The following is a 25,052-nucleotide window of genomic DNA, read 5'->3' on the forward strand; positions in this document are numbered from 1 at the left end:
GACTCTGAACTTAATGCTCATGTACAGACCCAGACCCCACCCTTTTGATGTGTTTTCCTTTACTTACTCAACTCGAAATTGTGGTGAGTCCTGTTCTCCTACTGAGTAGGGCTCAGGACTTCTGCCTCGCGATTGTTCCCTGACAGCACCATTGCGTAGAAATGTGGCAACCCAACCTTAGAAGCAGGGCCGGATTTAGGTTTGATGAGGCCCTAAGCTACTGAAGGTAATGGGGCCCTTCATATGTCCAGCTGTCCTTTGTCAACAACAAATTGCCGCTGTTTTTTTGTGTTGAATATATGCTACGTGGTAATTTATGGACCTAATAGGTATCTAAAGCCATCTGCACATAACAAAATATGTAATTTATCAAAGTAATTGGTGAAAAGTCCATGCAAAATGCAAAGTCCATGCAGAATGTAAAGGTTAAGGGACCCCTGACCATTAGGTCCAGTCGCGGACGACTCTGAGGTTGCGGCGCTCATCTCGCTTTACTGGCTGAGGGAGCTGGCGTACAGCTTCCGAGTCATGTGGCCAGCATGACTAAGCCGCTTCTGACGAACTAGAGCAGTGCATGGAAACGCCATTTACCTTCCCACCAGAGCAGTACCTATTTATCTACTTGCACTTTGATGTGTTTTCGAACTGCCAGGTTGGCAGGAGCAGGGACCGAGCAACAGAAGCTTACCCCGTCGCGGGGATTCGAACCGCCGACATTCTGATCGGCGAGCCCTAGGCACCCTGTATATAGAAACAAGCAAACCAGTGATATTTTAGGGAGCAGGCTAGCAGGCAGGTCCCATTACTTACATCATAGGAGCCTACACAACACAAAACACTGTTGCTGTATGTAGCTTTTATTTTATTTGTTTTTTATCTTATATTTTGGAAATGTACATCCAGTTTTTTTTTCCTTTAAATTTTTTGGGGGCCCCAAGAGAGTTGGGCCTTAAGTATAGCTTGTTTAGCTTATACGTAAATCCGGCACTGCTTAGAAGGACAGCTGGTTTCACATCCTTGAGTTCAGGCCTGGGATAGGAGAGAAATTCAGTTCCCTTTACATTTAAGTTGCCCACAGCAGCAAAATGCAGCCATCCTGAGAAATGTTTACTTCCCTGAATTTTGCAATGCAGCTCTTCAGCCCCAAAATGCGTATATGAAGGGGCAAAGGGCATATATGAAAGAGTTGCTAAAATAGGGGAAACATAAACATTTTCAAAATGGGGTGGGTAAATGTTATTAATAGGGAGAACTGCATCCAAAGATATGAACACTAAAATGCTGGCTAATTTTCACGAGTTGCGAACTGCTGCGGAAACGAGCTGAGCTTAAGAGTGGAAAAAACAAGAGACATCAATGAAGCCAAACTGACAGATCCTCCCATCCTGAGTGAAAGCCAATCTGTGTCCCCATCGCACACCTTACACCGGCAACCCCGGGGCAGGTGTCTCGAAAGTGCGAACTTTAAAGACAAAGGAAAAAGGGCAACGCTGCCTTGGGTGGGGTTCCTCCCCCCCCCCAATTTTCATTGTAATCACTTGTGTGAGTAGCATCTGGGCAGCTGAGAAAGGAAGAAGAAGGGAGAGCCCCTTTACACTTTCTCTGCTCCTTCTTTCATTCCACTGTGATGCGTGCTAACTTCATAGGTAAGGGAGCAGGTGTACAAACATGCACGGGTGGGAAAGGAACAAGGCGGGAGGGAGATTAGATTTCAAAGCTTCCTAGCCTGTCCTGGGAAGGAGGCAGGCATGTTTTGCTAGAAACTCCTCGTCTGGCATTATAATGCACCTCCACTCAGCCCAGCATTGTTGCCAACGGTAGGGATTTTCCCAGCATTTAATCTTTTAAAAAAAAAAAAAGTCGTAGTTGCAAGGCTCAGAGCTACACTCTTGAATCTGGAAGCCGGTCTCCTCACCCCAGATATGCAGAGGTAGACCGTGGCTATTTGACCCATTTTAATTTAACTGGTGATTTAGCATTTAGCTTGTTCCAATGTACCAGTGAGAATAAAAGCAGTAAGGGCTGTGGTTGTGGCAATCAGAGTTTTGTGGGAAATGATGGCAGCAAGCTCTGAGAATCGGTAATGTGGCCGCAGCTGGGATTTCCCCAGTCTTACCTAGGCACTGAGCATTCAAATACAAAAAGGACAGGCAGGAAATAACCAGCCCGAGATATTTAATATCTATGTCCAGTGGGTGAGGAGACAAGGCTTTCCTTACGCACGTTCCAAGCACTCCCTTCTTAATTATTCCTCTGGCATTCAAGGCAAGTTCCTGGGCTGATCCCTACTCAAATTAAGCCCTGGATTTTCCCTTGCACTTAGGAATGTATTAGAATCATAATTACAAGTAGTGATCTAGGAGCAGACATGGACCTGAGCCAGGAGGAGAGTGAGCTTTCCAGAAGAAACTCCACTTCAGTGCAAGATTAGGAGCAAGGTGAATAAGCTGCAGGCCAAAGTGAAGGCATCTGCTTGCAGGGCCACCTGAAGGCCCACTGGCCCATCACTCTCCTGCTGCAGAGCAGAGGTCTCCCCAAAGGCTCCTGCACCTGATATCTTGCACCCCCACACAGGGGATGCAATAGAAGCAGCGCAGTGCATCGGTCGGAGTTGCACAGAGCCTCTGCCCCAGCCACAAAAGGATGGCTGTGCTCTGCTGGAGGGGGTTGAATACCAATACTCTTAGTCAGGGACCATTTTCAGGAAGGGGTTGTGAAGGATGTGTCAGCCCAAGTCTCTTAGTGAGCTGCCAGAAAGCCCTTTTTGTCACAAACGCCAGTCCTTCCCAGGGCCAGCTCCAGGTCTGACAGGAGCCCTAAGCAAAACGACAACAGTGGGGCCTTCTGCTGCGTCAGTGTGTTGTGGTGTGCTCTGGTTGTGGTGGCAGCGCTTCAGGCAACGCTGGGCTGGATCTAGACACTTCAAAAAAGCGTTTCAGGAAGACGCATTGTAAACCTCAAAGTGGGATACATCACGTTGGTGAAAGACGGAACCCCACAGCGCCACCTGGTGTCACGGTGTTATAACGCATATAAAATGCTTTTTCTTTACTAATGTAGCTGAGTCCCTGGACGGCTGTATCTAACCATCCTTTGGACTTCCCCCAGTGCTCTAGTCTAGAGCACAGGTGGGGCACCTTTCCCACCAAGTGGTGTGTGGTACCAGAGGCAAAAGTGAGCTGAGCAGCCAATGTATCTCTTTTAAATATCTAGTTTATTGATTTATCAGAAACATAGAATTGTGTGGGGGGGGGTTTAGACTCCCCCACTTTTTAGGGTTCCTTCCCTACAGAATTTATGTACTTCTGCAAATATTGGGTACCCCTCACCCCACAAGCCTGCTGATATTGCCCACTTGTGCATGGAAAGCTCCATTTTCGATTTGTGAGAACTGGCTCTCACAGCCTGAGCATCAGAAACTGTTGTTTCTGGCTTTGAGGGACAGAAAAGCTTGCAGCCAGGCTATCTTGTAGGAAATATCTTCAGCTGTGCTTTGTTGCCATCTTGTTGAGTAATTATTTTTTTTTTTAATGCTGTTGTTGTGCTTTCTTGGAATATTTGTACCCTGTCTTGGGCAACTTTGCGTTGAAGGGCAGTTTAACAACAACAACAACAACAACAACAACAACACTATTATTCTTATCACCATCTTACTATTAGAGAAGCCACAGTAGAATTAGTTCCGATGTTTATTTTAAATTGAGCCAAATTTGAGAGGGAACTATTGACTTTGGTGCACATTATAGCAGAACAATTGGCTAGAGAGTTACAAAAGCCTGTGTCTCTCAGATCCCTCTTCCTTGTAAATTCCACTGCAGGAATGGGACTTGAGGGCCACACTTATTCCTGGGCAGTTTTTCTGGGGTGACTTGCCAGTGGTGGTCAGAGCAGAGTTAAAAGTGAATTCAATGAATGTAAATTTTGCCTTTGTTTGGTAGGCTAGTTTCTACACAAGCTCTCTATTCACGAGCCATTCAAGCAAAAGAGCATTAATGGGGATCAAGGACACTTTCCAGCCAGGCAAAAACACCCAGGCAGAGTACAAAGCAGCACCAGTGAGGTGTATGGCCTAGGGCAGGGGTCAGCAACCTTCGGCTCTCCAGATGTTTCGGACTACAATTCCCATCATCCCTGACCACTGGTCCTGTTAGCTAGGGATCATGGGAGTTGTAGGCCAAAACATCTGGAGAGCCGAAGGTTGCCTATGCCTGGCCTAGGGAGAGAGAGCCCTGATGGCTGGAGGGTTGCATATGATCTCCAGTGGCCAAGGTTTGCCATGCTTTACAACATAATGCAATAAGTTCTGCTGCCACACCTCCCCACTCCATTCTAGCATGATTGGCTGGCTGGGATAGGGAAACACACAGGCAGGATGACATCACGTTGCACCATGTGATGTCATAGAAATTGTGCGGAAGGAGGAGCTAGAGAGATACAGGGCGGTGGCAGTTTAGTATCCCTGATAACTCCGAGTCTCACTTGTGTTGTTGCTAGGAATTGCTTGTTTTTGTCAGGCTTCCTTGAATCGGCTTCCTCCCCCGTGGCACTCAGAATGGTGGTGCTCCCAATTAAGGATCCCACCCCTTTCTGTCCCTATTAATCTACATCACTCCTACATCTTGTAATCTGAGCTTGTACCCTCTGTGCTTTCTGTTCTGGCTCTTTCTGAGCTCTCCGTGACTTTGGAGAAGGGTGTGTGTGTGTGTGTGTGTGTGTGTGAACGCTGCCCAGAGACTGTGAATCTGTTAACCCTCTCTCTCCCAGTATTTCTTCTCCTAGCTGTTGCCCACCCACTATTTCCCAACTTCTGCCTTCTGAACTATGCCCCTCTGCACACCACTGTTCCAAATCTATACTGTCCTCCTGCTCCTGGTAAGATTCAGGATCCAGATTTTGATAGGTCCCTGACAATTGTCCCAATCTGTTCTGTTTCTAGTTGGTGTCCTTGCTCTCTTCTAACACTCCTTCCCTTCTTCCATCTCCAGAGAACTCAGTGGCGGCCAAATCGGGTGGTTGCTTCCCTGGATCGGCCTGGGTGAACCTGGAGCAAGGGGGCACCAAGTTGGTGAAGGACCTCCACCCTGGCGACCGGGTCCTGGCGGCCGATGTGCAAGGGCAGCTGCTCTACAGCGAATTCCTCACCTTCCTGGACCAGGAGGAGCCTCCCGTTCGCAAGCTTTTCTACGTGATTGAGACCCGGCGGCCCCGGGCACGCCTCTTGCTCACGGCAGCTCACCTGCTTTTCGTTGCCCCGCCGCAGAACCACTCCAAGCCCCAGCCTGTTTTCGCCAGCCGCGTTCAGCCGGGACAACGCGTCTACGTGCTGGGCAAAGGGAGCCAGACACTGTTGCAGGCCGAGGTGCACAGCGTGTCCCTGCGGGAAGAGGCCTTGGGTGCCTACGCCCCGCTCACTGCTCAGGGCACTATCCTCATCAATCAGGTGCTGGCATCGTGCTATGCGGTCATCGAGGAGCATAGCTGGGCCCACTGGGCGTTTGCTCCTTTCCGAGTCACACACGCTCTCCTGGCGATGCTGTACCCCAGCGGCCTCTCCTCCCCGGTCCTTTTCCCATCCGCTGCCCTGGACGACGCCCCAGCAGGAGTCCACTGGTATTCCCGCCTCCTCTACCACATTGGCCGCTGGGTATTGGATTCTGAGATGATACACCCGCTGGGCATGGCCAGCTGAGGGGGACGGCTCTCCACACCCCACCTTGACCTGTCATAAGAACAGAGAATCACCTTATGTAAACCTCTTGGTGTTGTGAGCCACTTTGAGCATGGTTTACCATGGGAAAGTGGCCTGCAAATGAACAAGGAAGATGATGAAAATAGTACAAGGGGGGGGGAACTAAGATGAAGAAAGAAAGAAAGAAAATGAAAGACTTTAAAACAATAATAATAATAATAGTAGGAAAGTCCAAAGTAGACTTTAAGGAGCAGGAAGAGCCCAGGAATATCCGCCCCCCCCCAGTTTAGTTGATAAATATATATATTTTTTATTTGATTTCTATTTTGTTGTCTGTTTGATTGTTTCGTTGTCCTCATCTCCTGGATATTTATTTGTTTGGTATTTTGAAATAGATGTTTTAAAGGATATGAACCCGACCTTCAAGAGCCTTAAATAGTTTCTTTGATAATTTATTATCATGTGAACTGTACACTCAACGGGGAGAAGAAAATTATTTTGCAAGGCCAAGCAAAAGTGCACAGAGTTCTATTTTTCTATGTGTGACACGTGTCCAGACTTTCCAAAAGTAAAACTTCTGTCCCTCCCACCTGTACGTTGCTTTGATCTTCTACAACAGCGAGTCCTGGAACAAACGAAAGACATACTACTCCATAGGGAGGGGGGGAGGGGGTCCGTAAATTATATTTTTATACACAGAATTGTAAATTCAAATTTTTTTTAGAGAGAGATCAATACTTAACAGTCACATTTCTTTTTTTTTTTTGAAATAGTGTAAAATATAAGAATATATTATTTTAATTTAAATAGTATCAAATGTAATGTCAGCTTCTGTATTGTTTCTAATTGTCTTTGGAAATATTTTGCTTTGTATAAAAGATAACAGCCACCCCTTTCAACCGCACTCTTGGAACGCAAGACTGTTACACACACCTTAATTCATTTGCAAAACTCTGGGGAGGTGGGGAGAAGCTCTCTTATTTTTACCTTCAAAATCAAGAAGAAGAAATTTATGAGAAAATATTTTTTAAAAAGCGCACATGTTGGCTATTATGTGACAATGGAGAATAGTTTGTACAGAGGAGAGGGGGAAGGATGTTTTGCATTAATAAACTGATAAATAACCGCTGTCAATTTACTAAAATGTATTTTTTGAATATTTTGTAATAGTTTTAATAGTTTTATAGAAATAAAATGTGCCATGCACAGTCTGGTTAGTATATAATAACAAAGGATTCCTGGTGCATCACATTTTTTTTTCCTTTTTAAACTGTTGTTGAGGTAGGAAAATGTGAATATCTGACATCATCATTCCAAGGGCTGCTGTATGGAGAAAGCTCTGTCATTATTACGTAGTCACCTTCTCAAATAACGTAGTTACCTTTGAACACTCCAGTGGCCAATTTCAGAGCTGTGCTAAAATCTCTGATTTTTAGGTAACTGAGGATGGATGAATCAGTCAATTTCAGTTTCTCTAAATTTCTGCAGCCGTCTGCATTTTTTTTTAAAAAAAAAATAATAATAAGTAAAAAGTCCTCATGAAGATTCATCATTATTTTAGTGCAAATTTATTCCAATGTACACATTTTTATATGCGATTTTGACTAATATACACATTTCTGCAAGCCGTTTCCTCTATATTATGCTCACTAATGTATTTCTTTGCACACACACTTTTTATCCAAATATACACATTTTTGTACACATTGATTGGTTGGAGAACTGATTGGGAGATGTGTGAATTTCAAATAATTGTGTTTTGGTTACTATCAAGATGCAGATATTGCCCTAGACTAGGGGTCTTCCATATTCTGCTGGACCCCAACTCCCATCATCCTTGGTCATTGGCTATGCTGGCTGGGGCTGATGGAAGTTGGAATCCAACAGCAACACAACATCTGGAATAATATTTACTTACTTACTTACTTACTTACTTACTTACTTACTTACTTACTTACTTATTTTACCCCACCCATCTGGCTGGGTTTCCCCAGCCACTCTGGGCAGCTTCCAACAAAATATTAAAATACAGTAGTCCATCAAACATTAAAAGCTTCCCTAAACAGGGCTACCTTCAGATGGCCAATGATTCCCCTAAGGTCCCTAAATCACCAAGAAGGAATTTGCCCTGTGGTTTGGCAGAAGCCACACATTTAATGTAGTGTGCTGTTTGAAGATAAGATAAGATTTCTTTATTGTCATTGTACAAGTACAAGTACAACGTTGTACAAGTGCGACGAAATTGGATGCCATCCCATAAAAACAAAACAAAAAACAGCACAAAAAACAAAAACATTGTCATGTGCACATACGTACACACCCATCACAACTCTCCAAGGTCATATTATCTGGTTACAGCATTTAAGATGGTTAGAGCTCTTGGGTAGAAACTGTTCTTCAATCTATTTGTTCTTGATCTAATTGTTCTATATCTCTTGCCCGAAGTCAGTGGTGCAAAAAGACTATATCCCGGATGAGATGGATCCTGTAAAATGTTGTTTACTTTTTTAAGGCAACGGGAACTGTATAGTTCTTCCAAAGATGGGAGAACCCGAGTTCATTCTATGGAGGAGGGTTTTTGGATTATCCTCAGTTCACACTGAAGAGGACCTTTGGACCTCAATTCAATAACAGGCCATAGCAAGACTCGTATCTTTCCTTTCCTCTCTGACTAAGACTGTGTGTGCTATTGCACATATGGCTTTTCAGTCTGCCAGTAATTTCAGGGTTGTAAACTCACCTTCAAGTGGGGAACTGAGAACTCTCTCCAAACTAAGTGATGGCCTTTAGGCCTGTTAAAATCATTCTCCGTTCACCTGGTGATGTGTCAATATCATCAAGGTTGTAAAGTCTTTGTTGATGGAATGTTAATACATCTGAGGTTATAAACTTAGTTTAGATTATGTACATTTTGGGGTGCTCTCTCTCTCTCTCTGTAAGTGATTGATAATTCCCTCCCTAATGCCTTTGCAAATAGCCACCTTAGAGGTTTCTCATTATCAGCTATACTGGTGGTATAATCTTCCTGAATCCACTTTCCAAACTTTGAAGAATCAAGGTGTTTCAAGAAGCACCATATTGACCATAATAGATTGACTTGCAGATCATACTATGGACAAGCAAGAGACATACATTTAACATTGAAGATCACATTTCCTTCTGGGCTAGAGACAACCACTATTTATAGCAGGAATGAGGAACACGTTACCTTCTAGATGTTGTTCCCATTAGCTTCAGCCAGCATGGCCAATGGTCAGGGATGATGGTCCAGCCACATCTGGAGAGCTGTAGTTTCTCCAACCTTGATTTAGAAGTCGTGTATATACTTTCCACTAATGGAAGTCATCCATACTCCTGTGTAACCCACTGTATGAGTAAGTAGGTCACTGATCCTTTGTGATCTTCACTCTTCATTTCATATATGATTTGCATCCCATCCCTCTTCCAAGACATTTCAAGGATGCTCCAACCATGGCTATAAATCGTGGAATCCATGAGCGAGAAGGGGAGAAAAATCTACATGAGTACTCATGCACTTATCCACTAGAACTACTCCAAACTGCAAAGCACAGACATCGATAGATGCAGGAGCACTAAATGTGCACTTTGCACACTACAAGATGTAGTGTGGAAATGAAAACAAAACATCCCCAATATCTAGCACCCATCTCAGCAAAGTGACATTTGTGGAATTCTTTCCATATATCTTCACAACAACTCTAGGATGTAAATTAGTAATTACATGCAGTGAGTAGAGGTTTGGATTAAGGAAAGCACTCCTGCCAGCACACACAGGGCTTATCCCATTGTTATCCTCTGAGCAACCTTGTGCGGCAGGCGGGGCCAAAAAGGAGCAAGACGCCAGAGGTCACAGTGTGTTGGGAATTTAAACCAGCCCCCCTTGGCTTTAGGCCGCCATTTTAACCACAGCACTGCACTGGCACTCAAACAAAATGTACGGAAAGAGTACACCAAGAACAGGCTCCCAAAACAACTAGGCTACAAAAACATCTCTCCTTCTGCTACCTCCACCTGCCGAGCCGCTTTTACAAGATTGTCAGTAAATGTGCACGGGAAGCTTCCCCTTTTTATCAGCCATCAATACTCACAATCTATAGAGCATGTTAATGGTCAAATCATAATCTGAGTCCCTCTTCTGCCCAGTAAGCTAGCAACGCGGAAGTAGTGGTGTGTGTTGGGGGGTGTAATTGCATGAGGAGACGTGGTTTGCCTAAGTCTTAAGAAACCCTAGTGGGGGATCTTTTGAAGTGCAAAGGCCAACTTCTCTTCTGGGCAACTTCCCAGGTGTTGGAGGGGGCCAAATGCAAAAGTGGGCAGAACAGCAAATGTACAGCTTACCTTTGAACAGTGTACCCTCCTCTTTTAACAGGAGTGCTCAATGAATCATAGAATTGTAGAGCTGGAAAGGAACACGAGGGTCATCTAGTCCAACCCCTTGCAATACAGGGATCTTTTCCCGATGTGGGGCTCGAACCCACAACCCTGAGATCAACAGTCTCATGCTCTACCAACTGAGCTATCTTGAGGTTAGCTACACACACACACACACACACACACACACACACAATCCTCTGTGACTATAATCTGGGCACGCCTAAGTATTATTAGAGTTCAATGAGACATTCCAGCCAGGCAAAAGACAGTCGCAAGAGCCTGCTGGAGCAAGTCAGTGGCCCATCTGGCCCAGCATCCCGTTCACCCTGTGGCCAACCAGATTCCTGTGGGAAACCCGCAAGCAGGACCTGAATGTGAGAGCACTCTGTGGCTTCCAGCAACTGGTCTTCAGAAGCATTACTGCCTCCAGCTGTGGAAGCAGAGCATAGCCATCATGCCTGGTAGCCATTGATAGCTCCCTCCTCTGTGATCTTGTCTAACCCTCTTTTAAACCCATCTAGCTTGGTGGCCATCACTGCCTCCTGTGGCAGAGAGTTCCATAGATTAACTATGCATTTCAATATTCAGCTTCATTCGATAGCCACGATTTGAGAGAGGGAGAATTCCTTTTCTGTATCCCCTTTTCTCCACGCCACGCATAATTTTTTATAAACTTCTATCATTTCACTCAAGGAGGGTGCAAAACAGAGCCCACGAGGGGATGTTATGAAGAGAGGCCAGAGAGCCACATATAGAAGACTGTGGCGAGGGGTGTTTGGATTCTGGGCTCAAGTTTTCCACCTCTGCCCTAGTGAGTTGAATATAGAGGGAAGATTTAAACTAGCTGGTTTGCAGCCCTGTCTCTTAGCTGCAGACACCAGCTCTCAGTCACAAAACTCAAATGAACACCAATATGTTCAACTTCTGCTTGTAATTATGGCGAACATGAAAAGTTTGAAAGCTACCATCTTCACCCAGTTGTGTTGGAATAACCCAAAGACTTGTTGCATTCTTAAGCACGACGCGTTATTTGGGTGGCACTAGCGAGGCCTCCCTCTTCCGATTCTCTTTGAGACATTTTAGGAGCAAAAGGCTCAAAGCATCCATTTATGGCTCAGGTGATGTGTACAGATGATATGAAGTGGCCTGGAAGTGCAAAGGGCCTCCTGATCTTGCTTGAAATATGCAAGGAATGTGAGGTGTGTCTGTAAGGGACTTTTATCCCCACACCCAGATTAAACCTTGGGTGGACTGCATCATGGCATCTACACGCGAAATACTCCTTTGTCAGTGCAAGGGAAACCAATATGGCAACACACATTGGCAACAGCAGGAGGCAAGTGTGTTAGTCCTGTAGCCTATTCCTCCACACTGAGGGGCACCGATGGTGGAAAGTGCAGGCTCACTTTACCTCGACAGAGCATCTTTGTGTGCAGATGACATCATATGGGATGACTGATGGCTAAGGGTGGATGAATCTGTCCATTTCAGTTTCTTGGTTTTTCAATATTAAATCCAGGCCCCCACATTTCTGCATTGCTATTTCCTCACAAGAACCCAACAGTATTTTTTTTTAACAGATAATTTTTATTAGCGAACCCATCAGTATTTTTAATGCACAGTTTTCTCTATCAGGATGCCTTTTGTACGTTATCTTCACTAATTCCACCTTGTGACTGGGAGCACAGGTGTGGACACTGTGACTTCACCCACAGTAGGCTTGCATAATAATAATAATAATAATAATAATAATAATAATAATTATACCCTGCCCATCTGGCTGGGTTTCCCCAGCCACTCTGGGTGGCTTCCAACAGAATATTATACAAAATATTATGTAAAATATATCCAACAGAATATTATATAAAACACCAAACATTAAAAACTTCCCTAAACAGGGCTGCCTTCAGATGTCTTCTAAAAGTCAGATAGTTGTTTATTTCCTTAACATCTGATGGGAGGACGTTCCACATATGATAGGGGTTTTTTTTTTTTGGTATTGTGCATCGCCCATCATATTTTTGGAAAGGCATTTGATAAAGTGCAAGACGTGCGTGATGAGAAGTGGAGTCAGCATGGGGTTACCGAGAAACAAAATGGCAAACTTGAGAAAAACCTGAAATTTGCAGAACTACATTAACAGCAACAACCACCACAAACAACAACAACAACAACACTAAGGAGGCCCCTGCCCCTCTCTCACACACAAACAGCTCAGTGAAGCAACAGCATGCTATGTAGCCACGGAATATTGGGAGCCATTTGGGAGCCAGGGAGGAAATGTGGCTGTGGGGGAGTATGAATGGATTGGAGTCTGATGGGCTGGCTAGGATGCTGAATGGGAGCAGCTAGCATGGGAAAACTCTATTGCTCTATGCTATGTCCCACTTGCTTGATTTAATATTTCAAATTTACAAGCCAGTGTGTGTGCCTTGACAGAAAGGCAGCGCATGAATACACGGAATAAAGGAATGTTCGGAGTTGAAGGTGTACACCAGAACATTTTGTCGCAAACGAAGAATAAAAAAATGCTGCAATAATTTGTGGAGAGGAGAGCAGCAGCGGCTGATTCAAATGATCAGAGAAATAATCTGAAGCTATTCACAAGTGCAGTTCTGGAATGCAGGCAACGTTCCTAAGTTCAGGCAGAGACCCCTCCATGTGTATTATTGACACATGGCAGCAGAAACCTATAATGTAAAGGAGCTCTTAGATCATAATAAAGTGTATTGTATATCTTTTTTTAAATTGCATTTGTATTCCCCCACCCACTTCCTTATGAAGTGCTAAGGAAGGTATTTGTGAGGTTTCCCTACTTTATTTCCTGTTTTTAAGATACGCTCCAACATCATTGGCTGTCTGGAACAGGGGATACATTTGATTCTCTTCGCTGCATTTGATTTCACACTTCCAGAAACAATGCCGAGACCTAAACAACAGCCATCCCTCAAAACATGCACTTCTCTGAATTTTGCCGGGCCAAGTAATGTGTACAAACATGCACATACTTGGTTCAAATATGCACAGCAATGAAATTAGTGAAAATAATGCATTATATCTGGGGAAATTGTTTTGCAAAAATGGGCATGTTTGGCAATTCTATGCACAAAAGTGTCTGTGAAGAGAAATTCACATTAAAACACTAGTGTATTTTCATGAGTGTGTTTTTAAAAACAACTGGTGTGGAAATATGGATAATGCACATTTAAGACTCGAAAAATGGGAAATTGATATTATCAGATATCACATTTACTAAAACAAAACAAAACAAAATTCATTATTAAAACAAAGCAAACTAGTGAGGGAGCTTTCAAGTTTCAACTTTTCAGCAGGATGGATCAGGCAGGGAGAAGAAGGACCTCTGTTGATGCTGCAGCTGCAAAGTCTGCATGTTTTATGAAAACTCACTTTGGGAATCCATTTTTTTAAGTGGAATAGATGTGCCCTCTAGTGACCGATTGATGTCTCTACAGGAACACCATTGAACAGCACAATTCATCCATGCAGCATTAGTGAAAGCAGCTATTTAAAAAGTCAGTCCCTGGTGGGACCTCTGTTAGAGTTATAGTAACTGCTTGTACTGATTTTAAATGCAAGAGGAGAGCATACCTGCTTATCACAGGCTTGTATTTGAGGAATGGGAACGTGCCTTGTGTGGGGACAGTCCTTCTCCTTCTTCTTTGGCGATCACTCGTAGCCGAGTAAGATTGTCTTCCATAAACACGGTTTTAACAGTGAGTCTGTAAGTGACTGTGGAGGCCAATTCTGGATCCACACGTCCTTCCACAGTGGGGACATTGGTTTCCGGGCGGGAGTTGATCACGGTGTGGATTTGCCAAGCGTCCCTTCCTCTTAGCACATTTCTCCCTTACGTCCTGAGTTCGAGTGTCTTCAAAGCCCATGACACCTTTGGTAAAGGCTGTTCTCCAACTGGAGTGCTCGCAGGCCAGTGTTTCCCAGTGGTTGGTGTTTAGACTTCATTTGTAAATACTTTTTCATATGTCCTGGTAATAGCCGACAGATAATAGTTTGTGATAGAGAGGACAGACTCACCGTTTCTCACAATGATGTCCTGTTTCTTGCTGTCTTCTATGATCAAGGATGGTTTGTGTGGGCACTGGTGGAGGAAGGGGGTGTGGCCCACCCTGGGTGTCATCCCTGAGGGGCGTGACATTGCCACACCGCCCCCCCCGGGATGCTCGCCCCGCCCTCAGGTGCACAGCATGTGCTCCACTCCAGGTGCCGGAGCAGCTAGCTCCACCTGTGTGTGTGGGGGGGTTTCCAAAATGCTTCCAAACCTGGCAAAATCTGACCACAGTGCAGTGACAGTATGCAGACAAATCCAAAGCAAAAACACCTCTGCCATTTCTCTAAAACCACCTTCCCCCAACCTGTGACCTTATAAATGTTGTTGGATTTAAACCCCCATGTGCCTTATTAGTGAAATCACCCAACGGGTTCCAAAATGGCAGCCAAAATGGGTTCCAACAATGGTCAGTGGGGAAATCTTGTGCCTTTGTTCCTGGCTGAGGATGCTGGAGCCAAGAGGCCTCACAAACCATACTGGGTTTCATTTGCATGATAGGGATTGGCACTGGGAGTTGGATTCTCTAAGGCTAAGCCATGGGTGGGCCTGTGGCCCCTCCAGGTGTTGTTGTCCACCATCACTGACCATTTGATTCTCTCTCTCTCTCTGTGTGTGTGTGTGTGTGTGTGTGTGTGTGTAGTCCAACAATTTGAGGAGAACCACAAGTCTCCCAGTCCCGTAAAGTTTAGATCAGTCAGAGTACCCCTTGCACAGGCTGTGCATTAGCGCAGAGGTGTGTTCTGTTTGCATCTCAGCCGGTTTTACAGCTGCCTAACTCTGATCCTACCTTTATTGTTCAGTATTAGACACTGCCTAATTTAAAAGTTAATTCTAACCTTAAATCAATTAGCAGGGAAACCACAGCCCATTTGCTTTCAGTCAGCCCAGAGGTCAAGTGAGACCACATGCTGTAGAAAATCCACTGGGGACTGATCTCATTGATTTGTGTTGTAATTTGCATACTTTGTTGTGTTTGGCAGGGCAAGGGGGAAGAAAGTGGTGGGTCTGGAGAACCAGCAAAGCATTTATGACAGAAGTGGGGAGCAGTTCGTACTATCATGCTGGCTGGGGCCCATGGGAGTTTGTAGTCTAACAACTTGAATGATGGTAAGGGGTGCCGCAGGAAACACTGGCCTCTGTCCCTCTTTCTTTCTCTCCCTCCTCTGATGCCCTCTCGCGTCTCTGTCTTCCGAAGTCTTGCACAGCTGTTTGTTGCAACAGCCCTGGCTATAAGCTCCGCAGGCGAATGGTGCTTCTGGGAGGAACCTCTCTTTGGGGTGTGGGGGGGGGCAGCTCATCAAGACCAGGGAGAGAAGCAGCAGCTGCCCAAAGGACTCCCAAGGAGAGGGGAGGGGAGGCTGAGGGAACACTCCACAAGGGAGGGTGTTTGAAAAAGGGTGAGAGGCTGCTAGCTCTGCAGGCAAGGGGTGACATAACTGGGCTCCTGAGCCCCACAAGGGTGCCGCAAAAAGTATGTAATTGGTTAAGGGAGCTGTGGACTCAAAAGGTTGAAAACCTCTGAACTAGAGGGTTAAAGGCTCCCCGTCGTCAATCTCTCATTCTCCATCCTGCTGCATGTAGGAACACAGAGAAACTAGGTAGTAGTAGTAGTAGTAATTTTATTACGACCATTGGTCCATATCAAAACAACAATAACAACAATACATCATTTGAACATTTGAACCGATACAATTTAAAACAGTTTTCCAATTTAAAACAGCCTCTATATATATACAAAATTTCCAGTTGGATAAGACAGTTGTATTCAATAAAATTCATTCGTCCATCTAAAACTTAAATTAGACTCTATCAAATAAAATAAAATATAATTTTACAGCTAAGTTCTGGTTCCCATTAATGGTTATTTGGTTTAGCTGAGCTATCAAAATCATAAAGTGATCCATTTCTCTTCTTTTGAAATAAAACATTAATCAGAAATCTAGCGACCATAAGGGATCTGCTTGACTCTTCATCGTTCAGTAAGTATATTAATTGGGCTTCCTTAGTTTCACCCGCAGTTCGCAATAAAAATGGAGACAGAAACCTGGTCCGAGCAGCCAGATGTAATGGACAACAAAAGATTATATGATTCAAGGATTCTATAGAACCACTATCACAGTCGCATAGATGTGAAATCTGGCCGTTGGAGAGTCTGTTACCCATGACGTTTGACGGGAAAGCATTGAATCTGGCCTTTATGAAGGCATACCTGTATGTCGCAACGGATAGAGTAGAGAAACTAGGTAGCAAACTGGGAATACATAGATTGGTGTTTCCATGTCCAGGATCAACAAGTCAGTTGCCTGTTCTGGGCGACATTCCTCTAACTCCGGTACTTCTTCATTCATCTCTGTCACTAGAGGCCCCAAATTTAGATTTTAAAGAAAGTTTTTCTACATCTTTTTGCTGATTTTATTCTTACATATTGTATACTGCCTTTATTTTGTGTGTGTGTGTGTGTGTGTGTGTGTGTGTGTATGCAGATTATAAACATGTAAATCTAGCGAGGAATAAAAAAAAAAAGTCAACAGGGACCTAGTTTTGATTTAGATACACATTGACAAATGTAGTACAGTGGCACCTCGGTTTAAGAACAGCCCTGTTTACGAACTATTCGGTATACGAACTCTGCAAAACTGGAAGTAGTGTTCTGATTAGCGAACTTTACCTCTGCCTAAGAATGGAAGCAAACGGTGGAAGGGCACCAGCGGCGGGAGGCCTCATTAGGGAAAGCGTGGCTCGGTTTAAGAATGGCTTTAGTTTAATTATGGACTTCCAGAATGGATTAAGTTCGTAAACCGAGGAACCACTGTATTCAAGAAAAATTTTACAGACTTTATATTGAAAAAATTGAAAATTGAAGCAATTTTTAAGAGATCAGTTTATACTGCAACCTCAGTTCTTTGCCCAGGACAGACTCCTAACAGATTTCATGCAACTTATGGAAGCCAGTGTTGATTCTCTCATGAGGCTTTGGGGACAGGATCTCCAGGAATGGGTTCAACCAAACTGCCAACCATGAGATAGCCATAGTTGATTTACTATAGGGATGGAAGAGACGTTTAATTTAGATATTTAGTGGTAAGCTTACTTAATTCACACTTCCCAAAATACGAACAGAAATGCAGCTAGCCTTCAAAAACACTTTTCTCTGATTTTTGCGTGCCATTCTCCAGCCAAGTACTGTGCAGAAAAATGCATGCGCTATGGGGAAGTGTGTGGAAATGCATGTATCAGTGACAAACACGCACAAATGCATTGCAGTTGGCAAAAATGCACTAAAAACGTATGCATTTGGAGAAATTCACATAAAAATCGTAGTGAATTTTAACAGAATAAAACAGAATGGTGAGTGCACTGTGCAGTATGAGCCCACCCCCTAATGCTTCAATGACATGTTGCAAAATACACCTGTACAGTACGACAGAACAAAGCAGGACCCAAGTCTGGAAGGGCGCTGGGAAGCTGCCATGGCCTGGTTGCTTGCAAATGTCACCCCCCTTCGCCTGTCCTTTGCATTTGTCCCTTGAACCCCCTTACAGCACCTGGGGGCAAAGGAGGGCCTTTTGCTGATTTAAAGACATGTTTGCTCGAGACCATGGAATATTTCCTGCTGCAAATTATGCAAATCCGCCCTCCCAGAGATATATAAAAAAAGACCCATCTAAGAGATTTCACCCCATTTCTAATCAGGAAGAAGGGGTGGATTTTGGCATCATTCCAAGCAACAACTGGAGAATCAGGGGAGGGCTGGGGGGTGTTTAACTAATTGAATATCCCAGGAAGGGTGGGACGACCAGTGAGTTGGCTTAGCAGCAGGACACCCAGTTCCTAAGGTGCCAGGGAGCTGGTAGGTGCCAGTGTAAGTCATAGGGGAGAAGCCAGCATAATGTAGACACCCCAAACCACTCTTGGCCTGAGTATCCCCTCCAGGCCTCCATCCCTTTCTGAATCCCTTTCATCAGTTGCATTCAGCCTGAGAGCCCATTTTGCCTTTTAAAAAAATAAAAATAAAATATTTTTCTTTCTTTCAAGAGGAGGTAATTATTTCTCGACAATTAGGTCCAATCAGTTCACCTTAAGCAGCTGGCAAGTATATAATCATTCAGCCTCATTTGCAACCATAACGGCCTTTTAGCTGCTATAATTTTCAGGTGCTTGTGACCACTTTAGTCACAAACTCCAAGGAATAATAAAAAAAAAACTGCAGGCGAAAGTGGGGAGGAGAGGCCGGGGGGGGGGGGGCATGTGTGCAGGGGTGGGGGTGGGGGAAGGAGAGGGAGGGAGGGAGGGAGGGAGCCAGCAGCAGAAAAAATGATGGACACTCTAAAAATGGATCTTAAATGAAAATGAGGGTCCCCCGACCACCCGCTGACTGAAACAGAGTGATTGAGGGTTTGGCTGATGAGACGTGATGCAGTCACCACCCCTCTCCAGGAGAGGAACTGATTTCTCGTTCAAGATGCCGTTGATTAAATGGGACACGTGGGCAAGGCCCAGGAGGAGGGGGTGCAAACAGGAGGAAAGAGAAAGGACATAATATTTCAGAGTTTACTAGGTGTCTGTTCCTCTAACCTAAAAGGTTGCTATTTTAGGAAAGGGCTTATGAAGGACTGTGAGAACAAACTCCCCCCAATTAAGGAGAGCTATAGCTACGAAGGGATGCGGGTGGTGCAGTGGGATAAACCACAGAGCCTAGGGCTTGCCAATCAGAAGGCTGGCGGTTCGAATCCCCGCGACGGGGTGAGCTCCCGTTGCTCGGTCCCAGCTCCTGCCAACCTAGCAGTTCGAAAGCACGTCAAAGTGCAAGTAGATAAATAGGTACCGCTCCGGCGGGGAGGTAACTGGTGTTTCCATGCGCTGCTCTGGTTCGCCAGAAAGCAGCTGTCATGCTGGCCACATGACCCGGAAGCTGTACGCCGGCTCCCTCAGCCAGTAAAGCGAGATGAGCGCCGCAACCCCAAAGTCGTCCACGACTGGACCTGACGGTCAGGGGTCCCTTTACCCTTTACCTTTATAGCTTTGAAGAAAGTTGGCCCTGTGTTTTAATGTAGCGGCAGGAGAAACGTGAGCACTCCATCCCTAGCAAAACTACCTGTCATTTGCTGCGTGTATGTAGGGATTTTATATCATGAGATACTGCATGTACTGCACTCACCTGTGGGGTTCTTGGGGGTGATGGCTGGGCATCCAACATCAGGGGTGGACGGCAGACTATGCTTCCTCTGAAGGGCATCCGCACAATGGAGAAACAAGTCTGTTTCTGACTGCATAGCACTGGTTCTTTCTGCATAGGTACAACATGGCTTCTCTTGGGCTCACACAGTAGATGCAGGCCTAGCCATCGTGTTGCTGGGCACCAATTCACACCCGTAGTTTGCTCAGGGCGCCGAGAGTCGCTAGATATTCCCTTCACTGAGGTACAGTTGCCAGAGCGGTATAACCATAAATACCTCTTCCCCAGGGAGCTCTGGGAATCGTAGCTTTGTGAGGGGAATGAGGATCACTCCACGGCTCTCAGCACCCTGAAACTACAGCTCACAAGGCTCTTTGAGGGGAGCCATGCCTAGTGAAAGTTGAAACGTAGTGCTTTAAATGCCTGGTGGGGACTTTGCTGTGGTAAACATGGAGAGATAAGTACCTTACTTTGGTTCATCAATTAGCTGGGGGGGGGGGAGGGGGGGAGGAATTGAATAATTTATGGTGTTTATATAATCATCACCATCATCATCATTAAATGCATATCCCCCCCTTCCTCACAAAGGAGCTCAGGGTAGCAAACCCAAAAGGGATAAAACAATCAAAGCATCTAAAAAACAATTGCAGTAAAAAGGAGCTATCTCCTTCAAATATGTAAAAAACAATTGCAGTAAAAACAATTGCATCTAAAAAACAATTGCAGTAAAAAGGAGCTATCTCCTTCAAATATGGCTCACACATATTGTAGGCGTGAGTTGCTTTTAAGCGTATGAGCCAGCCACAAGCTAAAAGGTTTAGGGACCTCTGAAATCTCGCAAACTTTCTTCTTACAACGGCCAAGTTCTGCTGCCACCTAGTGGAGACACTCTGGTAAAACCACCAAGAATATTGCCAACCCAATTAATTGCAGGGGTGGGCAAAAGGTAGATCGGGATCTACTGTGGGGGGGTTGCAGTAGACCTGCAGGTGTTTCTGACTCCCAGTTGTCTAACGATACACCTACCACCGAAAGCCACCACATCCTAAATTAGGCTTCGGAAACAAGGAACGCTGGGGGGCAGGATCAGGAGTGGAGCTGTTTCCAGGGCTGAGCATATGCTCAGAGGCACCCTGTCCTTAATTCTTAGTATGATGCCCTCTCTTCAAAGCCACTTGTGATAGGGAAGGAGTAGATGGACTTGCAACAGGGAGTGGGCAGGGTCAGTTAAAGCCCAGGAGGTTAAAGGGCTGTTTATTGCAGGCAACCAGGGAACAATACATATATTCACTTGGTGGCAGCGGTGAAGCTAAAATGATGGAGGGATTGATTTGGCTGGGTGTCAATCTTGTCTCATTTCTCTCTCACCACAGCAAAGTCATATTCACCTCATTTAGTCAAGGGTTTTCCTACCTCACAGGGTATTGTGGGGACAAGTCAGTATAGGATAAGCTGTCCTAAACCCTTGAACTATGGAAAGTAGAGCTTCTGAAACTGTTTACGTTACTCTTGGGTAACGTAAACTCCGGGTGGCGAAAGCAGCAAACCCGGAAGTATTTTTCTGGTCTTTCGCTGTTTGTGCATGCACAGAAGCACTCTACGCACTGCACGCAGAATAGGTACCTCCGGTTGCGGAAACCTCGGGATCCGACCAGAGCTCCGGAGGTACCACTGTACTGTGAAAAACTGCATTCACATTAGAAAATAGTTTTAATGCTTGTCAAATAAACCACAGTGCACAAAAACAAGGTGCAATGAAAGGACTTTTATTTGCACATTTCAATTACATTTGGATGCGTTTTAACTGCAGGACAGCTGAAATCTGGAATCCAATCTTTTCTCTCTTTTTTACACTGATCATTTCTGAGAAGTCATGCATTTTTACATTCATATCACATTTACAACCTCCAGAGATATCTTCCAAGGCAAGAAGGAATTTTGAAGCAAAAATGCACACAAGATTACATGTAACAAAATGAGCTGCAAAATAACTTGGGTTGTTGATTCAGTAGAGAACACAAGGAGAAGTCACTATCATGTCAGAGCTGTCTCTTGCATTTATTCTAATGAACACAGTCCATATCAGAGAAATACAAGTCTGAACGGCATTGCTTCTTGTGCTCAAGCTGTATACAGTATTTCACGAAGTTACAGGATAGGATCACACCACAGCAATCGTAATAAATGGCTCAAAAGGTTAACACTATTGCTACGTGAGAAATGTTATAGAGCTACTCCTACCACTGAATTCAGAGAGAATTAGGAGAGCCTGCAAAAAGGAAGAAGGGGAGGAAAAAGGTTAATAACACTTTGTTCTCTCAGGCCTGCCAAAGGTACCACTCTCCTGTATGGGTAAGGAATGCATATAAGTGGAATGGTAAAATCATATATCCCCCAGTTTTCTGCAACGCACATTGTTCCTAAAAAGAAGAAAACCTGTAAAGAAAAAGATTAGTTGCACCTCGGAAGCAGCTAAAGCACCTGCAAACATTAAAATGATATTTTAATATCGGTAGTGGCGCCTGCCCTGTGGAACGCCCTCCCATCAGATGTCAAGGAAATAAACAACTATCTGACTTTTAGAAAACATCTGAAGGCAGCCCTGTTTAGGAAAGTTTTTGATGTTTGATGTTTTATTGTGTTTTTAATATTCTGTTGGGAGCCGCCCAGAGTGGGGTATTAATGGGTGGGGTAATAACAACAACAACAACAACAACAACAACAACAACAACAACAACAATAATAATGATAATATTCAAAGAGATGTGGAAACACCTCTTTTCAATCTAAAATATTGATACAAAGTGCCTTGTTAGCGAACTGGCCAAATGGATTCAAAAATAGTGGCTCAGCAATGGCTGGAGGGGCTTGAGAGTCTTGTGCTTGGGGTTCCTGAAGCCAAGAGGACTCTTGGGGTTCAAGGAGGTTCACCTCTGTGACAGGGGAAGGCCCAGAAATGGGGATCCTCCAAAGCGGGGAAACCTGTGGGCCCTGCAGATGTTGCTGCACTACAGCTCCCATCAACCCTGACCAGTGTCCATGTTTGCTGGGGCTGATGGGAGCTGGAGTCCAAGAACTGGGGCCAACGGTTCCCCAGCCGTGCCCTAAGCAGAGAGCAAACACCGCTGGCACAAACAAGCTTTTGATTTGGTGGAAGACTGAGGGATGGTGTTTTATTTGTTCCGTATGTTGCAAGCTGGGTGTGGGGTGCCTCCCCTGTTCTCCTTGCAATGTGCAAGGCTACAATGTTGCCTTAGCCATGGCATTTGCTTCCATGCAAGATCCTCCCACACCTCACAGTGAAGGAGTCGGAAGCAGGAATACCATTTGCGAGAGGAGAGCAACCAACAGACACCACAATGCTTCAGCATGAGGAGCAGGAGAGTCTTTGTGTGTGTCAGCAGAGTTACACTGACATCTTCCCAAATCTCTCCACACCCTGCTCTCTCTCCCAAGCAGGTGTCCCAAGAACTTAAAGAAGTTCCTTAGATCTGCAATGGTCCAGGAGGAGGAAAACTAATGTGTTCAACTTATTGGGTTGTACGGGCCAGCTAAATAGGAAGAAGAGCCGTGGAACTAGATGACAGCAAAGAGGGATGTAGTTATTTTCTTAAATAGCTATATGGGAAACGTAGTAAATCAGCATTGGACAGTGGAAAGTCATGGCCAAAAGGATGACACCCCCTTATTTTTTATTTTATTTTTCTGTAGTTTAACTTATTTTTATTAAAGGTTTCTTGGTTTACAAAAGTATGTGCAATGTCTCTTTTTTCAAGTTACATTTTCTACAGATCAGTTTCATTTGAGATGCCTCCCCACTCTCTCACAATATATAAGGGTCTGGTGACTTCTGTTTTAGTGTATCTGAAGAAGTGTGCATGTACACGAAAGCTCATACCAAGAACAAACTTAGTTGGTCTCTAAGGTGCTACTGGAAGGAATTTTTTACCCCCTTATGAGGTTTAGCTAAATGGATGGCCTTGGGCACATGTCTAATATTTCCAAATGTTATAGTCAAGGTGCTACAAGCCTCTTTGTTACTTTCTACAGCAGATTAACACTACTATCTCTGCGGAAATAGCCTCACAAAGGCCGCTTTATTGCTCGGGGTATTATTATTGAGGGTCAATGAGTTAAGAACTATAAAGCATTTTGTGAATTGGAATTGAAAAGTGCTACAGAATAAAAAGTAAACCCAGGCATCAACCAGAATCTAAGCTGTTATAATGTTTTTTTAAAAAGCTTAGACAGCATAACATACATTAGCCCAAAGGTTTGCTGTGAATGAAAAGTGTTTAATGCGTCAGTTGTATCTGTAAAAAGAAATATATTTATTTCCAGGTTAAGCTGGGGGGGGGGACGGGACGGGACGGGATGGACAAGAACCAACTCCCCAGTGTCCTATACCTGTGAAGAAGGTAATCTGGTTATTTAAAACAAAAGTTGTATTTAATTGTAGTTATGCAGAAATCAGAGAAAGAAAAATTGCTACACCAGAGTTAAGATGTACAAATAATCAGATAAATATGATACAATTTGAGAGTTAACAGTGATCTTCACTGAATGAACAGATAACATTCCTACTTTAACTCATTTAAAAAAACAAAAACCCTACTAGATACTCCATTTAATTGGGTTTTATGGATTTAGCTTCCCAGTTTGTCAGTATGTGCTAATAACCTCTAACAATGACCTTCTGAAAAATCAGCAAGTGTTCAGGTTGCCTTCTTTTTATCGGATCTACATCCAACCAAAGAGGAAAAGAGGCAATTCATTATTATTGTTATTTCTTTAAAAAGTTGACCTTCTACACAAAACTTCCATGTAATGTGAAAAGTGACACTTCTCCCAAAGGTGAGCATGGAATAAACCCGCTGAATATCCCCCACCCCAAGAAAAATTCTCCCCAGACAGAAGTATAAATACCAGAAGCTGGTATACATGAGATTCAATGTGAATCAGTGGTATGTAAATAAGCCCTCCAGGCTTATATAGGTAGCTAAACAAGCTCGTTTTTAAAAAAAAGATTAAACAGGTTATCAAAAAAAACCTTACGTAAAATCCTTAGGATTTAATACTACTGCAATAATCCTCTTATAGTATTGGGATTATAAATTCATCCTGATATATAGAGAGCGATGCTAACGCAACATTCCACAGGTAAGCCCTCAACAAGTCAGGAGTCTAGAGGTACCCTATGGCTTAAAACCTAATTGTAACCCTCAGTTGTCTCTTAAAACAATCTTCATTTTGTCCAAAATTGCTGCTGCAAAATAAAGCTAAGAAGACAGTAAGACAGGTTATATAAGCAAGCGATCAAAGAACGACACAAGAAAGGGTTGTCCACCAGTGAGGCCAGTAACTTTAAGACTTTGCGTAAGAGCTCGTGTAATGGAAGGCTAATGGAACAGGGCAATACGGGCGTCTCCCCACTTATGCACGTCAGACTCGTGTGCAACTGGGTATATGCGCGACACTGGGAAATAATAAACTAAACTGATTAAAACTGAAAACAAGGCGCATAAGAGGCCCCAAAAGACCAGGGAAACTGCAAAAATGGCGCACAAAGAGTGGGGGGGAAACAGCTAGCTATTCCAGGAGCCTTTGCACTGACCTTTGAGGCCTGTGGGGAGTTGGAATTTGAGAAAGTAGGGAGCGACTGTGGTAGAGTTTGCGGGTCTTTGGCAGAGTTTTCGTTATGTGCT

General features: G+C 44.3%; 1 protein-coding gene across 2 annotated transcripts in view; it reads left to right on the forward strand.

The window, feature by feature from the left end:
* SHH (sonic hedgehog signaling molecule) overlaps nucleotides 1-6,108 on the forward strand; it is a 28,857-nt gene extending 22,749 nt beyond the window's left edge. For both annotated transcript variants that reach the window (XM_033165235.1, XM_033165236.1), the window contains exon 3: nucleotides 4,986-6,108. In XM_033165235.1, coding sequence (XP_033021126.1) covers nucleotides 4,986-5,689 — 704 coding nt within the window. In that variant the 3' untranslated portion in view covers nucleotides 5,690-6,108. The remainder of the gene's footprint in view (nucleotides 1-4,985) is intronic.
* Nucleotides 6,109-25,052: the final 18,944 nt, after the last annotated feature.

Source organism: Lacerta agilis, chromosome 12, assembly GCF_009819535.1.
Source record: "Lacerta agilis isolate rLacAgi1 chromosome 12, rLacAgi1.pri, whole genome shotgun sequence".
Classification (NCBI taxonomy): Eukaryota; Metazoa; Chordata; class Lepidosauria; order Squamata; family Lacertidae; genus Lacerta; species Lacerta agilis.